The sequence below is a fragment of the Myiozetetes cayanensis genome, unplaced genomic scaffold (assembly GCF_022539395.1).
Source record: "Myiozetetes cayanensis isolate MyiCay16 unplaced genomic scaffold, myiCay2020 scf24, whole genome shotgun sequence".
NCBI classification, from domain to species: domain Eukaryota; kingdom Metazoa; phylum Chordata; class Aves; order Passeriformes; family Tyrannidae; genus Myiozetetes; species Myiozetetes cayanensis.
Window position 1 is genome coordinate 8,338,033 of NW_026087456.1, and position 17,720 is coordinate 8,355,752.

General features: G+C 44.1%; 1 protein-coding gene across 14 annotated transcripts in view; it reads left to right on the forward strand.

The window, feature by feature from the left end:
- Positions 1-8,911: 8,911 nt before the first annotated feature.
- CAMK2D (calcium/calmodulin dependent protein kinase II delta) overlaps positions 8,912-17,720 on the forward strand; it is a 117,888-nt gene continuing 109,079 nt past the window's right edge. For 3 of the 14 annotated variants that reach the window (XM_050320733.1, XM_050320736.1, XM_050320741.1), the window contains exons 1-2: positions 9,161-9,573; positions 10,207-10,301. In XM_050320733.1, the coding sequence (XP_050176690.1) occupies positions 9,509-9,573; positions 10,207-10,301 (160 nt within the window). In that variant the 5' untranslated portion in view covers positions 9,161-9,508. Of the gene's footprint in view, positions 9,048-9,152; positions 9,574-10,206; positions 10,302-17,720 lie in introns of those variants that run through there. The other 11 variants (XM_050320732.1, XM_050320738.1, XM_050320729.1 and 8 more) reach the window with 7 other exon arrangements.

Sequence of the window (17,720 nt, forward strand, 5' to 3'; positions counted from 1 at the left end):
CTTTCACCTGACAGGTCTACACCCAAGGTGAGCTGGTTCGCTGGGTTGAAGGGGAAGCCAGTTTCTCTCTGCCAAGTTCTTTGCCAGCCATTCTTAAGGCTTATCATACCCAGTTCTTCCCCACAGAAATGACACTCATTTTCTCAGCAAAATGGGAGAATAGCAGCCTAATTTCTTGCAATCCCTGCAATGTCTTTTTTGAAGCTCAGACAGGATTCGGAGATGTTCAGCCTATTCCAGTTCTGAATGGCTTACTGAGTTCTGGAAAACTATTATTCAAATCTTTCTCTGCTTTTACCTTAATTTTCCCCACCACCACCTTTTCACACGGAATTTGTCAAAATCAAGGTGATGTCTTTTAAAAGTATTTTCAGAAAGAAAACTTGATTGCTGTTTTCTACCTGGCCAGGTACATTTCACATTTTCACATCCCAGTTTTACATTGATTATTAACTTTAAATAGTTCATGAGAAGAAGGAGATAAGGGAGAACATGGATAAGAGGAAGAAAGGAAGTGACAAACCAAAGAGAAGACATTGCTGGGGATTTACACTCTAAGAGTTAAATAAGGCTGTGAAAGAACATGCCTGTTCTTTTTGTATTCTAACTAACCCATGTAGGTGACTCTGGAAATCTCTATCCCTGTGTTTTCCCATTTCTTTTCCCCAGGGAGGACATATATCTGTAGGTCAAGCACAGAGGTCTGAAGAACAACTACATCAACGAGGAAGCAACACACAAACAGAGTCCTGAATCAATATTCAGTCAAGGCCTTTAATTATGCAGCTCATTTTGTGTTGATGTAAGTAGATCCTTGATTCTGAAGCAACCTGTGCCTAGGGAAAAGGAGTGGAAGAGACTGTGGTGTCCCTGTACACAGCAGCTGATGGGGAAGCATGATACAGTGAAGAGATGGAGAGTGTGAGAGATGTAAAACCTCAGCCAGTCTGACATTCAGGAGCAGTGGAGATACCCAGGGAGAGGAGAGGGAATATGGACCTCAGGAGAAGAACTTATTTTAGAAGCATATATATATATATATATATACACCTGGATTTGACCCATCTTTATGTCAGATGAAAGACCTGGTATAAAAGGAAGTTTGTGTGATGAAGAGTGGAAGGTTGTCATCAGGCCATGGAAAAATCTCTTCACAAATTCTTTTTTTTCCACGTCGGAATTCGGGAACAGAGGAATGTAAGATCTAAGTAGCTCATATGCTACAACCTTTAAAGTAGCTTATTTTAAAAATAGAAATCAGATCTGATCTCTCCTTTGGGAATAAAAGAAGTGTTGTAGAGAAAGGTACAAGGAGTTCTGGATCAGATTCTGTGGTCAGCAGCTCAAGTGGCTTGAAATGATCAAAACTCCGGTTGAATTCTTCCAAAAGACTGTTCAGATTCCTCTGGGTGTGTGTCTGTGCTCGAGTGGTCACAGCAAGACAAACATCCGGCCCAAAATAGCTGGAATGGAGGACAACAACCACCAACTTTGGGGTGAAACTCCAGTGGAACCCCAGTAAAACATCACTGTCACTGGAGAATGAATTACATCGTGTCAGTCAATGTGAACATGCGAGATAACACCAAATTACAGGTACTGTTCCAAAGAGAGAGAGTTCCTGGCTTGAGAGCACCTCGGTGTGAGCTCTGTCCCTGTGAGAGATGCACATATCCACGGACATGCAGGTTTTTAGGAACGCTCCACGGGGGCTGAACATCTCCTGGGAGTCGGGGAAAGCCGAGAGCCCTGGCAGAGGCAGCAGGCTGGCAGCTCATGAACTGCACGTTACTCTGCGTCTCATAAATCTGCACGAAGTTCATTTCTTCTCCTCTGAGAATGACTAAATGTGAAGCTTCTCCTTGCCAGTTATTGTAGCGCTGCACCGAGCGGGTTGGATGTGGAGGCTGCTATAAATAGCAGCGAACGAGCTACTAATTGGGCAGTTATGTAATGGCTTTGTTATGAAACCTGGTTTGGGTTTGACACCTCCTGTCTGCTAAAAACAACGGGAACAACCCCAAACAGACCCAGGGGTAGCAGTATGCGACACGAAATAAAGGCTGGATAATCGCCGACGTTTCAAAACTCAAATAGAATTAAAAAGAGGGGGGGGAAAGATCAATTCGTTTCTCTGAATGCCAGCAGGATGTGAGCTGGAAGGGAATCATTCCACAGATCTGCTGTTCAAAGGGATACTTTAAAGTAACTTTCTTTAATACCTGCCCTGCAAATACTGGCCAAAAAAAAAAAAGAAAAAAAAGAATTCCAAGCAGCCTGTTTTCGTGACTTGTGAAGTCTCAGAAAGTGCTTTTTTCATTTTAAAAAATGGGGTTTGAATGAGTATGAAGAGAAGATAATTTAAGGAGGAAGAAGGACCAGAAAATGTGCGTGTGAGACACGCTGATACAAATCCTGCACTAGGACGAGGCACTAATCTCTACTCTTGCAAATGACAATAGACTGCCTGGGCAGTTTGACATTTTTAAAGTAACTTTAAGGAAAAAAAAAAAAAAAAGAGAGAGAGAAACAGATGGGGATGACATTTTGTTCCCTGCCATACAGAAGCAGAGAAAATTGCATTCCATTAGGAGAGAAGCTTTTATCCAGGGTGGCCCTTTGCAGTGACTGTTCCTGGGTATTCCAAAGGCTGGACATCACCAATACAATGTGCAGCACTGGGAGCTTCTGCTCCTGATGAAACCCTCTAGTTGTGGGGCTCTTTTCCTTTGGATGCATCAAACACTGCAGCATGGAGAGCCTGGAAGAAAAAGAATCCTTATGGAGGTTTGTAGTTGTATGTATGTAATAATATATAAATATCATAAATATACAAATATCATAAGTATATAAATATCATAAATATATAAATATCGTAAATATATACATTTCAGGAAACTGACCACAGATACCACACTCAGCCGTGCTGTCTCTCTGTTATTTTCTACTCCTTGTCATTTTAAATTGCCTAGGTGATGACAAAAGCCCTGATTTATCCAGCACTGTATGTTAGGAAGGGTTTATTCTAATAAAGGAAAACTCTACTTTGTTCCTTCATTATTAAAACACCCAGAGGAGGCAGCCAAAGGGCTTGCAGAGATTTGATGCACCATGTCCCAGCACCACACTAATTACAGCCAGCATGCCTAAAAAGCTGTGATAATTTAGGGTTCAGCAAGTGTTGAAAGGAGTAGGACACTATGGAAACCAAGCTGGAAGTTGGGTGGTCCAGATGGCTTCCACATGTACCCAGTTAATTATCAAGATCTAGAGTCTCTTATTCTTTATGTATGCGTACATCTATATTAGTATGCAGAAATATATATATATATATATGTATGTATATAGCCTATTCACCTCATTAGGATATTTTGGAATTACCATGTGGCAAATAATAGAAGAATTTTCTCCTAAAATAAAATATAGGCAAGCTTTTCTACTCCTACACGTCAGATGAAAGGAGTTTTCTCTCAGATGCATCTCTTCACTAACGGTGTAACTTGTCCATGTTGTTGCTATGATTTCTTAATTCTCAATTACTCTGAATTCATACTGGTGTAAAAGTATATTTTTACAATACTTCAAAAACTTTTAAAACACTTTTGCACTGTCTAAATCTTTAACTGCTGTTTAAATTTTAGATACCTTAAAATTATCGAAAGTTACCTTTGAATGATGTTTAAATGTGGGAATACTTTTTCCTGTGTCTGATATGAATTTTTTCCTCTGTAACAGTGTTTTTTCCACCCTTTGCATTGCCTGCCTGCAGTGATAATACATCTGCTACAATTCCCTGTGTATCCTGCTGATCCATGTTTTTCCCAGGATAAGGCAACCCAACCTTTCTCATTGGTGAGTGCATGTAATTAATGCGTGTCTATTGTCTACTAATATCTGTTAATTGCCATTTCCTGCTGGATGTACATATATTTTTATTTCATGTGTCCGTCACATTTCAATTCATTTCTGGCAAATGGTTTTCTAACTGAGAGGCTGAGAAGCTTCTTCTCTGTGGGATGTCAAAAAAATACCACAAGCAGTGGAGCCACCACTCCACTCCAGGAGGTAATTAAAAGACATGTGATTAGGGACACACTTTGGAGGTTGTACATATCCTTATGTCCTTTCATTTTATCCTTACTGGGAGCACTCCCTGCTGTCAGGGTGATGGGAACCAGTCACTGCATTTCTCCTCTGCTTCCATGTAAAACCTCCACAGGTCTTACAACTGTGTTCTCCTCAAAACTCAGCTTCTTCCCAGTCAACAATGTCTCCTATGCACTGGTTCCTTCAAGATCTTTTCTCACCAAATCTTTTCTCTCCTCTTCGACTCAGTCTGTCCAAACTATTGCCATTAAAATATTTCCCTTTTCTCTCTGCCCCCAGCATGTTCATCTCCTTCAAAAATCTCAACATGGACTAATTTCCCCCATAAAATTCAAGCCAGCTCTGGTTAACTCTGTTCCTGCTTGCTTCTGACTCCCCTCCTCTTGGAAAGCCACCTCATCTCCAGGGCTGGGAATGCCCGTGCATGGGAAGCAGGGGCTGTTGGTATTAATTCCCTTCTTCAACTTTCTTCATTGAAGGGATGCTCTGAATCTAAAACATATGGTAGATTAAATGACTTCAAGTCCCTCGCTTGTTTTAGCAAATGCCTGGAAATATTTCCCAAACAGTCACCAAAAGCATTGAGAATGAAGATTCAGCACGATTTAATTGATTGCCATGCCAGTGCCTCACCACCCTCACAGGGGAGAATTCATTCTCAGCATGAAGGATCTCTTTTTTAATTGTATCTGTCTTTCAAATCCATGTCGTGCAAGCCAGTGGCTAAAGGTCTTGTTCTCAGAGTGTTACTGACTCTTGTAATTGCTTGGAAGAAGAGCTGTGTAAATAATGGAATATTTTGTTTGCTAAGAATTCATTAAAAATTACTCAGCTTAAAATAACCAGGACAAGCGGATTATAAAGAAATCACTCTCTTCAAATACATTCTTTTAAAGGAGGATTCCTAATTAAAAATGCTTAAAAAAAAAAAGCCTAGAAAAACATATTCTTTAAAATTCTGAGGTAAAACTTGAATCCTGTCAGAGCACTCCTGCTTCCTTTCCAATGCAAACAAATTAAAACATCTCTGTTAGGCTCAGCCTGTGTTTTTGTCCTTGCCCCATGCAGCAAGCTAGAAAAAAACGGCATTAATTTTTCACCTATTTCTCCCTGTGGTGCTTCCAGAAGTAGGAGTTAAGTGGCCAGCAATGCCTCCCAGCCCGTCAGGAGTGATGCTTTTTAAGGCCAGAGAGAACCTGTGGTCTCTTGCACACCAAGAGCGTGACAGAAGCACTGAGCTATCAAATCAGTTATTCTGCCAACATCTTTGTGGTTCACTGAGGAGTGAATTAATGCTCCCTAGGAATGCTCCAGCAGCAGGGAGAGGCAGCACTCACACTACCCTGCCCGGGCAGGAAGGTGCTGCCAGGAGTGTAAGTCATGGAGAAATAATTCATCTTCCTTGAGGAACCTTCCCCGATCTGCTTCACAATCCAGCAGAGACCTGGGATGTCTGGGTGATGTCACCAGTCCTTCTGCCCCCTAGAGCTTCACTTAGGAGAGTCCAACAGCTCCAGGGAGAAAACAAGAGACACACGTCATGGGGTGCAACAGAGAATTCCAGACTGACCTGACATCTGGTGCCTGCAGTCCAAACTGCTCAAGGAACTGCAATTCCATTTTTTTCTGGGTGATTTTTCTCAGTTAATTTAAAAAAAAAAAAAATTGTTCCTACATCTTTCCTGCTTTGCACATACCTGATGGATGTTTTCCTTGCTTTCCTGAGGTGATGTGCCTGTAACTGCTCCCATGTTTCCCACCGGTTGCCCCGAGCCAGTTAAGTGCTTTGCCACAAGAATATGGGCAACCTTGGGAAGGATCAAGGATTTCTGTTCAAAACCACCTGGTCATAAAGCCAGTATTTACCTAAACCCCAGAGCACTCAGGTTTTCAGGGCATTTTCTGTCTAGACCTCTGCTGTAAATGGCTGTTGCGTTTGTTCATGAACTAAACACACAATATTCCTAGCAGCCCTCATAATGAGCAATCTACACAAATGACCTTTTGAAAGCTCTGGCTCCTTCAAAACATAAGCCAGTTGAAAATCTGTACTTGCAAGGTCAGAAATAAAATTAAAACCTCACTTTTTCTGTCTAAAAATAAAGCCATGCAAAGCAAAGGCCTGGCTGAATAGCAAACTCTTGAAATAAATACAATTTCCTTTGCACAAATAAATGTTTCAGTATCAAGTGGAATACATAATTCATTCCACTGAGCTGTAACATTTTGTTGAACTGCAGGAACTTTAGGGGAACAGCTCTTCAGTTTCTTTCAGGCTTGAAGCACTCTCTTAAAAACCTGGGGAAGAGAAACATGCTCTGGGATGGGTTTTAAGCATTTTTTTTTTTTTTGGTTCATCATTGAGGTGTGACTTCCTTCAACAAGATTAATTGTTCCTGTGGCCTTATTAGAAACCTGAAGCCCTAACCAGCTTTTAGAACTTCACCTTGTGGACCAGATCCTTGGCTTCCATCCTGCCTGCTTTGGTGTGCTCAGGAAGAATTTGGGGAAAGTACAGAGTGCTTAAATGGCAGCTACAAATTAAGGTTTTCTTTCAGCTCAAGAGTGAACTATACTTAAGAGACGATTGTTGGAAAGATAAAAAACCCCTCTGAACTGAAGCGTTTCCAAGCTACTCATCACTTCCTTAGTACCTCTTCTTGTGGAAATCAAGTCCTGTGGTACTTGATCTTGTAAACAATTATTTTCTTTCCTCAGCTCCTATGATGAAATTCACACTTGATATTTCTGTAGGAACTCCTTGTCCCCTTCTTAGGCTTGGTTTGGGTTTTTTTTTTTCAGGTTGTGAAATGGGACAAAAAAAAGAGGAAATTTTTTTTTTTTTTTAAATCTCAGTTTGGTCACTCATCCTCATAATGTGTTTAAAAAACATCAACAAGAAAAGAAAGTGAATCGAAATTTTGAAATTGATTTTACTAATTTCTTTGGAACACTTTTTTATGAGGTAATAACTGTGTGGCACGGTAACAGCAGATACTTTCGGCAAATGCTTGTTTTCAGAACATACTATCAGGGAAAAAATGACACGGGCCAGGGGAATCTGCCTGATTTTTTCATGCCTGTTGTATCCGGATAAGGAACCTGACAGGTAAGTCCCCACAAACACAGTTATCAGCTCACCCTGGGGTTTCAGCACTGCTGATCGTGTTGTTTATGCACATTCCCCTCACGGGTATGGGAATAGGTCCGTTCTTGCTGATCTAAATTGAAACATCCTGCAGTCTCCCTGTACTGACAGTGCTGCACAGAGCGTTTCCCTGGAGAGGGACCGATGGAGTAAATGCTTTGTACTTGCTCACGAGTTCCAAAGGCTCCCTTTGCTGCCACCTTTATGCTGCAAATTCCGTGTATTTGTACGAGGCACTGCTGCCTCGCCCAAAGGACAACTACCCTCAGCATTCCTGTTGTACGTTCATGTTCCTTTCGTGAAGAGCTGACAGGTTCTAACTCTTCCTATAGGATCCGGCTCTGGATCCTGATTCCGGTAACTCCAGAGATTTCATGCAGAGGAAAACTTTTGCAGATGTATTTTGTCTGTGTGTCTTCTCACGCCTCAAAATAAGGATGGAGATGCTTTAGGCTGCCGTGTGTCTGTGGAGCTCTAATTGTGCCCAATGACCAAAGTGCTGTGCAGGTGTTAATTTAACTCTTTATGTGTCTCACCACCACCGAGTTTATCAGAAAGGAGCAAAAGCAATTCAAGTTCATCAGAAAAGACTGAAAGTACTTCAGGTGGCCTGATAGCCTCCAGTTCTGTGTTCAAGTGGTTACGGCCCCAAACCTGACAGAGCTCGAGGAGCATTTGGATAACGCTCTCAGGCACGTGGAATATTGGGGTCTGTCCCGTGCAGGGCCAGGGGGTGGACTCGATGATCTTTGCGGTCCTTCCAGCTCAGGCTATTCTGTGATTCGCTGTGGCCTTTGATGGTGCGGTGTGTGTTGTTGTAACAGCGGAGCCCGGCCCGAGGTGAGAGGAGCGGGCCCAGCTGTTTGCTGTGACATTCCACGCGTGTGCCCTGCCCTCCCCGGCGCTCTGCGCAGCAGCAGGCACGGCGTTACCCCGTGTCCCGGCGGTCCCCTCCCGGACCCGCGGGTCATTCCCACGGGGTGCAATCACAAGGCTGTGCCGCGTTCCGGCGGGGCGGGGGTCCCGCGGACACGGGCACAGTCGCGGACACGGGCACAGTCGCGGACACGGGCACAGTCGCGGACACGGGCACAGTCGCGGACACGGGCACAGTCGCGGACACGGGCACAGTCACGGACACGGGCACAGTCACGGACACGGGGACAGTCGGAACGGGACATCGCGGACGACAGTCACGGATCGCGGGGCACAGTCGCGGACACGGGCACAGTCGCGGACACGGGGACAGTCGCGGACACGGGCACAGTCGCGGACACGGGGGACAGTCACGGACACGGGGACGGTCACGGACACGGGGACAGTCACGGACACGGGGGCAGCCGCGGCCGCCACCAAGCGCACGCGCCATGTGTGTGTCCTCCCCCGCCTTCCCGGGCCCGCTGTGACGTCACGAGCCTCCCGGTGTGTGTGTGCGTGTGCCCCCCCGCAGCCCGGCGGGGTGTGACGTCACGAGGTGCCCGGTGTGTGTGCGTGTGTGCGCGTGTCCCCTCCCCGCACGCGGCAGGGGATGCGGGAACGTCACGGCCCCTTTGCCCGCCAGCGCGCGCCCGCACGCGCCCCCCGCCGCTGCCGCGCGCCCCCATCTCGCGCACCCCGCATCTCGCGCATCCCCCCCTCGTGCCCACCTCGCGCATCCCCCCCTCGCGCCCTCCCCTCAGAGGGGCTCGCAGGTGCACCCGCTCCCCTCAGGGCAGCGCCGCGGGTGGAAAGAAGGTCCAGTCCTCCCCCCGCTGCCCGTATCTCCCCGGCTCTCCCCGCTCCGGCAGCCAGCGTGAGTCCCCCCCATCGGTGCCAACGCCGTCCCCGGCGGGAGCGAGCCGCGGGGCCGGGGTCGCTAGGGGGAGGCAAGGCACCGGCGGACGGGCTGAGCCGCCGGCGGGGCGGGGAGGGAGCGCCGCGCCCCCCGCCCCGCTTTTGCTTTCCTTTCGCCGCCGCCTTTCTCCCCGGCTGCGCGCGAGGGAGCGGGGAGGACGCGCGGTTGTTTGTTTGTTTGTTTATTTATTTAGTTAGTTGGTTATTTAGTTATTTGTTTGTTTGCTTCCCTAAAGGACGAGGGGAGGGGAGAGGGAAGACCGGAGGAGGGCGCGGAGGCAGCGCCGTCACTAGAGGAGGCGGCGGCGAGGAGGAGGAGGAGGAGAAGCCGGAGCCTCGCCTCGCCTTGTCTCGCAGCCCCTCCGCCGTCACCGCCTCGCCGTCCCCGGCCGCCGGAGACACCGGCGGCCGCCCGTCCTCATGATGGCCTCGACCACCTGCACCCGCTTCACCGACGAGTACCAGCTCTTCGAGGAGCTCGGGAAGTAAGGACCGGCCCGGGGGGTGAAGGCACCGTGGGGCTGCGGGGTCGGTGCGTGAGCCGCGCCCGGGGCTCCGTCAGCGCTGCCGACAGCCCCGCGGGAGCGCTCGGGCTCCGTCCGTACGGCCCCGGGGCGGCGGGGGGCTCCAGGGGGGCCGTGGGAGCTCTCACTTCTATCTATTATTATGTATTAATTTTTATTATTTTTTTTTTTTAATGACTGTGAACTATTAATGTGCCGCGGGCGGGGTGGGGGTGTCTCTGTCCCTAAGGGGGCTCCCCCCAGCGGCGGGGCAGAGGGCGCAGCCCCGATCGCCATGTTGGGTGTCACCCCCCCCTTCCCCCGGTGTCACCGCCGAGGGGGACACGGGGCCACGGCCACTGCCGCCCTGGGCCCCCCCAGCCCCGGGCTCTGAACAGCCGCCTGCCCTCGGCCGCACGGCTTCCACCCCGCAAAGTTCTGGTGAATGAAATCAATGCCCGCCGTCGCTGCCGGAAAATCAGAAAACCCCTTTCTATTTTTGTTTTTTGATTTTGATTCTGCCGACATCACACCCCTCCGTGCAGCCCGTTAGCCGGTAAATGGCAGTGGAGTGTTTCAGTGGGACTGACACTTTGCCCGGTTCTTGGTTTCCAGAGGGGCGTTCTCCGTCGTGAGGAGGTGCATGAAAATCACTACAGGACAAGAGTACGCTGCCAAAATCATCAACACCAAAAAGCTCTCGGCTAGGGGTAGGTGTATTTTAACCTGGTGTTTATGATGCCTCCTCCCTCTTTCTTGCATTCATATGCTAAGCATTAAAAAATTATAAAAATAGCTGAATTATTTAATAGGTTTCTTAATATGTTTTTAATTATTTCCCTTGTTTGATTTTTTTTTCCACTTGATGCCTTTTTTTTTTTCTATGTTGAACATTCCATGGATTGACTGCATGGAGGTTGCTGTAAAGCATTTTAAGAAAAGATGTTCAAAACCAACTAAATATAATGCAGCCTCTTCATTTTTGTATCCAAGTAATTTGAGTATCAGCAAAATTTTGACTGTCATCAGGCATTTTGCAAGCTGATATTTTTGAGGGGAGATTGGTAAATCGTAAATTTCCATTACAGATTTTATCTTAAATATTATAGTTGTACTGAATTCTCTGTTCCCACTGCACCTAAGCATGAGCATCAAGGCCTATCTGACTATGAATGCATGCGGAGAAGTGTACTTTTACCTCACAGTAAACTTTCTTGTGAGATGAAAACGATCGTTTTTGAACTAATAAGAAACTGTGAGGAAGTGCTGAACGGTGTTACTGTTATAACCTTGCTGCACAGCTTGTTTCTGCCTTCCTGTGATGTGTGTGTTCCCAGGAGCTTGTCAGTATCAATGGCCGGGTTGTTAGGATACATTGTAGGTAAATATACACACGGTGTGGGTTGTTGTTGTGGAAAGGAAGCCCGAACCGTGCCGTGTCAATTGCTTGTGAATTCCCAGTCCCAGTGCTTGTGTTCGGATGTCCGGGATTTAGGCAGCATTCGCCCTTAAGGTTATCTGTGTTTTGATACAAATTTGTGGTGTGGTTAAAGAACATGGGAGTGAATAAGCAAACAGTGTCAGTGTGAGCCTGTTCACGGCCTGGTTTGCTTCTGACCCGAAGGACTCACTGCAGGTAAATTAAATTTAAACATAAAATATTGCATAGGACATAATGGCATAATTGCAGTTCTGATAACATGCTGATCTCTGATAAAGATCTTTTAACATCATGTCAATGCTCTTATTTGCAGTTGATGAAAGTTGTGTGAAAATTTACTTTTTGCTGAATTTCAGTCCTTCACGGTCTCACTGTGATGTTTGTTTTCTTTTATTTTTCAAAGGGTACTTCAATTTAAAATATTTTTTTAGAGTTATGAGCTTAAAGAGAGGGAGGTTAAGAAATTCATGATACTTGAGATAAAATATTTTCACAAGTTTGCTTAAACAATTTCTTTTTAAATTTGTTAGAATAGTAGGGTGATCTGTTGAATTTTGATACTTAAAATAAAGCACCACATCCTGTGTTATTTCACAGATCTAAGTAACTTTCCATAGCAAGATCAGCACCAGGTGCCAGTACCCAGGTGAACCAGTGCTATGGGGTATATGTGTGATGGGACACATCCTGAAATGCTAGGCTAAATTAGTAAAAACTCAGTTTTTCTAAGTAGTCATCATTTGGAAGGTACTGTATTTCAGGCTTTAATTTTTGTACTTCGTTCATGCAGGGCCAGGTTGGTCCTTGGTGTGGTCCAGCAAAGAGAGCAAGCATATTTGGAAGAAGCTGGCTCATCAAATGGAATGAGCCAAATTTCACACAGCTTTTTCTGTAGGGTTAGCACATAAAGCCCATAAAAGAAGGGGCTACACCTCAAAGCTGGGCTATGAAACATCCTTTCCTATCAGAACACGTGTGGTGCCATGTCCATGAATGCAGGGAATGCCTTTCCTTCTGTTTTCAGACATCCCAGAAATGTTGACGGTTTTTTACTTGCTTGTTTGTTTTTCTGTGGAAGTTGCTTTGGTTTTCAGTGCTTTGACATCTACTAAACAGCTTCTGAAAAGCAAGATTCTTGGAAAAATCTTCAGATTCTTATTAGGTAGTTCTTTAATTGCAGGAAGATGCCCTTGAATGACACTTGTAGTGCAAAAAACTAAGCACTAAAAAGCCTCACACTGTGATACTTTCTCCTGGCTGATAATAGGGGTGCAGTTCATAAGTGGGATGCTGTTTTTCAAACTTGTTTTGTTTAGCTCCATGTGAACTGCTCTGTGAGGAGGTAGCAGTTCACTTCTGTGTTTTGTGCTTACTTGAAATACCAATTGCAGTGTAAATCATTGGGTCAGCTTCCTCTGTGAGCAGAGTTAAGAGGTTGTTCTTGGCTTAGAAGTGTGTATCCCTTGTACAGTGCCTGGCTCTCTGGAAGCCTTTTAAACAAAATGTCAAATCTGGGCCCTCTTTGTCAGCTTGAGGAAGAGCAGCGTCAGTGTATGATATGGCAGAGTCCAGGCTCTCAGCACTAAAGGAAAGCTTAATGTAGCTTTGAAATTAGAACTTATTTACTGCACTCAGCCCAGTCATGACAATACTTGTCTCCTTAGCCCTCCTTCACCTCAGCCATAAATGTTCTTTGGAGATTTATCCAAATCCTTACTTTAGTAGTCCTTCTAAACTGAGGAACTGATCTGAGCACAGGCTAATGCCAGTGAAGATGTGTTCTCATCCGTTTCCTTGTATAGTTACAGGGAAATTTCAGGCTAATTGCGTGTGTGCACAGGCATGGGCTTGGGCTGGAATTTGGAGGGGACGGGAAACCAGGTCCCCTTTTCTAACAGGAGTAACCTTTGTGCTTTTCAAGTTGATATATATATTTATATAACTCTGATTCCATGCTTTTCTGATTTTTAGTAATAGAAATAATAAACATTTGCAATTTCAATCATTTCAGTGTAGTAAAAATGCTTTTGCTTGTTAGAACAACATATATTCTCTTCTTGAAGTACCCTTAAGCTGCGCTTGAAAGTTCTGAGCTTTGACTTGGCGTTTTCTAAGTCATCTGGAGTATTACATTGATACTAGAATATCAACAGCTAGTTTTGTATCAACAGAATATGTTCTAGACAGGCTTGCACAAGTTGATTATGATGCTGATTTTAAAGGGAGGGGAAAAAAGATATCCTCTACAATTAAGTGCAACAGTGAACAAGTACAGGGAAAACTAAGAATAAAGTGAAGGACGTGTTTGCTGATTTTGGGTTCTGTATTGTTTCATCTGATGAAGTTCTGGGGTTCCCCTTATTACTCAGTGTGTGCTGTTTTGGTCTTCTCTGTGCTGTTTTTGTTGTTTTGTGCTTTATTTTAAGCGTCAAAATTCAGCAGATCACCTTATTGTTCTAACAAATTAAAAACCATGCAGATAAAAGTGAACTTCTGTAAGGTGACTTTACTTTCCCCCTGTCTGTTCCAAACACTAAATAATGAGCAAACAGTCTGTTTCTTTTTGTCATTATCTATACATCTTTTATCTTCTCTTTTGATAGTCTTCTGGCTTTGATCCAAATTGATTTCCTATAAACAGATCCACTTTCTTAAAAGGTTTTGCCATCCTTTTCCGACTTAAAAAAAAAAAAAAAGAAGAAGAATCAGACAAGTGTTTCAAGGGTTTGCTCCTCTGATTGTACTTGAAAAGGTGAATTACTGATGTATTTTCACTGGGTGTAATTCTTGACAGTAACTCACAGTGACAGTTCCTCTGGTGGCCAAAAGCCCGGTGCCTTAGGTGGCAGTTTGATGGCTTCCGTGTGACGTTCCAGTCAGTCCTTTTTCTTTTCTGGGAAGCTTTTGTAAAAAGACTGGACACAGCTCTCCTAGCCCTTGGGTTACTGCAGCAGAATTATGAGCACTTTGGTTTTTTGGGTGTAGGAATAATGTAAGAGTCAGCTGGAGGTTATCGCTGCTTGTGAGCTTTCAGGGACCAACCATTCCATCAGCTTTGAGCTTTGGAGGTGTCACTGGGTATTTACTTTCCTTCTTAGCAGGAAATCTCCCAAATCTTTCTCAGCATCTTTCCAGTTCTTCCAAGAGAGGATATTTGCTATGAGCTCGTAACTACAGATGTGAGGCACAGCCAGAGGTGATGAGAGCTATCTCACTCACCTGCACCAAGCTGGATGGGTGCAGAGGCTGCAAACCCCACCCTTTGGGAACTGTTCTGGGGCGCTATGGAGCAATCAGGCTGTGGGAAGAGCATTTCAGTGTCTAAAGCTGTCCAAGTAGGGCATCTCATGATCCCTAAAGTGATTTAAAATACATTAGGGAGATGAATGAAATGGGAAGTACGTAGGGTAATGTTTTTCAGCGCAGCTCCTCATGACACAGAGATAAGCGTTTTTGATGTGTCACTAGACCTACATTTCCTGTAGTCAGGTAGTCTGTGTCAGTCAGTGCCAGATGTTTTACAGGAAGGCAAGCTCTAATAAGGCTTCCTGTACTCCACAGGAGGAGAAAATAATTCTTTCTAATCTAGCTAAAGATGTTAATCCCTGAAGTGCACATTTACCTGGGCAAGTTTATTACAACACATGTATTTTCAATGCTCATTTCTGTTCTTACGCACACACGTGACGTTGTTCCCACATGGAGAGTACCCTCCTTAAGGGCATTCAGTTGTCAGTGAGGCAGTTGCTGTCTTTGTGAAGAGAGCAATTAAGCTTGGGATTTTAGCTGTTTTCTCTGTGTCTTGCTGCCCTCTGTTTCTTTCTTAATTACCTGTCATTAAGAATGTTTTGAAACTGTTTTTCCTCGGTATGTAAGAATGCTCACCTGCTAACACGTGGTTGCCCCTTTTTTAACATTTGTGCTCAATGTTTGTGTTCAGCTTAGTCATGGCATTCTTTTCAGTTTGACATAGTTGTAGCACAACATGTTTGTTTGCATTTTTATCTGCAAGTATTTTTCAATTGCAAATTACTGTAATTTAACAGGCTACTGGATCTGTTAAAATCAACTCCATTCACAAAACTCTGGGTAGCAGAGAGGTAAGAGTGTTATTTAAAAAAAAAAAAAAAACAAAAACAAAAGGGATTTTTGGTTAGGTGTTCTGTTTTGTGAAGTTTTGGAGCTTTTGTCAGTTTTAGTGAAAATCTGAGGAGCCTTCAAATACCAGTGAGAATGAGAACTTTGAATCTCTGTTGTGAATGTTGGTTGGTAGTAATTTATTCTAACAGTTCCAAATAGGTTGGAATGAAATGCCCTGGCAGTTCATAGTTAAATTATTCATAGCAAATACTATGGGATTTTCTTAATGTCACTTCTGGGTTTTCTGCAGAGGAGTTATTTTCTCTCTCCATTGTGACTGGTGTTTCTCTTAGAAAGGGAAATTCTCCTCATAGCTCATACACTGATGGGCCTTAAATTGCATTAGAATTTGAAGATGCACATATTGCTCTGGCTACCAGTAGGGCTTGTTGCTGGTGCTGTTACTGGGAAGTATGTACTAGAAAAAAAGTTAATATTGTAAATAAATGTCCTTGATGTGTAGCTACAAAGCTTGGAGTGATACTCTAAAAATAGGGCTTATAAGTTATCCCTAAAGTGGAAGTTTGTGCAAGTGTAGACATTGATGGCAGTGGACAGGAGGCTTGGAGAATTAAGGTGTTTGCATCATCTGTCAGCTCATTAGAGGAGGGGAGGAAAATGTACATAAGAGAGGATTCTTGGGGACTTATTTGGCTACTTCTTTCCTGTCATTTTCTGTCAGAAGTTGCAAATTTTGGCACTGACTCTGTTTTGTGTGTTCACTTGCTACAATCTGGAGACTTAGCTGTACATCTGAACGGCTCCACTTCCAGAATTGCTTCTGTTGGGAGAGAAGGGAGAACTAGATGCAGGCGTAAATAGGAACTGGATACCTTTACTGAGCTCCCACACCCTGATACTGAAATGTGGATGTGTTCTGCTCCTCCTGGTCTGGGAGAAGTTGTGTTCCCTGCTAATGTTTTACTACATCCAGGATATTGTACTTCCAAGGGAAATGTTTGGTCAAATATGAAAACAAGGAAATGAGCACAATGGTCAACAGTTTATTGTAAATTGGCTCTGTTTGTACATAGAAAATATTGTTTTATGTGAAACTAAAGCTGAGGTGTTTGAGACTTGCATCTGCTCTCCCTGACAGCAAGGCAGAAATACACTTGTTCCTGGAAGGACCGAACCTGGACTCCTGGAGGGTTGTTCACTGCACTTCATTTCAGATCCTCTCATAGTCTTAAACCCAACTAAAATAACAGGGGTGTTAAAGTCTGAAAGTCCTGCCATATGTAGGCAAATTGTATTGATCCGAATGCTGCACATTATTTATGCACTTTCTCTGGTTATGGTTAGGGGTATGTGGACATTTATTCGTTACATTTATTCACACTTCTATGATTCAAAGGTTGGGGGGTTGATTTTTTTATTTTTAATTTTTTTTATTTAATTGGGAAATATCTGATCTGAGAGACTGAAATAGAAGTCAGTGAAATATTATGCTTTACAAATGCATGTACTGCCAAAATAGTGCTTTTCGTGTATCTGTCCTTCATTTGACCTCCTGAGAAATGTAGGCCAGGGTGTTTCATGTGTCAGGGTCCAGCTTCCTCCTTCATACACATTTATTGCACATATGTCAAATGCTTTGTAAGGACATTGGGGGGATTTTCAGAGGGTTATGTGACAAATGTAACTTCCTTTGTGCATTGAAACAGGTTACTGGAGAACATAACCTTAACGGTGGTAGTTCATCTTGTTTAATTCCTTATTAAAAATAATTATGCCTTGAATTTGAAGAAACATCTGCTGTGTTTTGGAGGGGCAGAGGAATCCAATCTGTCTGTTTATTCCTTGGATGTATTTAGCTCTGTGTGTATCTTTGAGAGCATGTTTGTGCAAACTCCTCCTGTGTTTAATCCTTGTATCATGAGAAATGCCTTGTGCTTGGTATCAGAGAGGGTGGAGAATTTGTGTGCCATAGGGTTGGTATTTTCTTCCAGGGGAGACAACTGTGCTCTTACTCAACATCATTTTCTGGATGGGTGTCAGCTTGTTCTGAAATACATTGAGTTTCAGTTGTTTGAATCAGAGAACTCGCTTTAAGGCTTTGCAGCCCCTGTTAATTCCTGAGCCATCTGACTGAGAGCTGATGGATATATTCTGCTGAACTGAGTTTTTACTTAATTTCTCTTCAAACTGTTGCTTCTAGGTGCCACTGGGTAGAAGCAGTAGCTATAGCAGGGTCAGAAAACCCAGGGAGGGGCAACTTGTGCAAATTTGCAAATATGTCTTATCCCTGATTGAGCTTTTATTCTAATCCAGGGCCTCTTTAGTGGAAATTGAGAAGTGTAAATTGTGCTGCAGCATATATTTGTTTTTCCTAATTAGGTTTTTACGTCTAGAGAGCGATAGTTAATGTGCTGAGCAAGCTATTACAGATAAGGCTGTGCAACTGTTGGTTTAAGTTGGTAGAAAGGACCTTTGCCTACCTGGTGGGTTTGGGGTAAGTTCTGTTATGTGACTTCCTGACCTTTGATAAGCAGCAAGTATTTCACAGGAAGCTTGGAGAGCAAAACATGCAGACTTAATTTAAAAA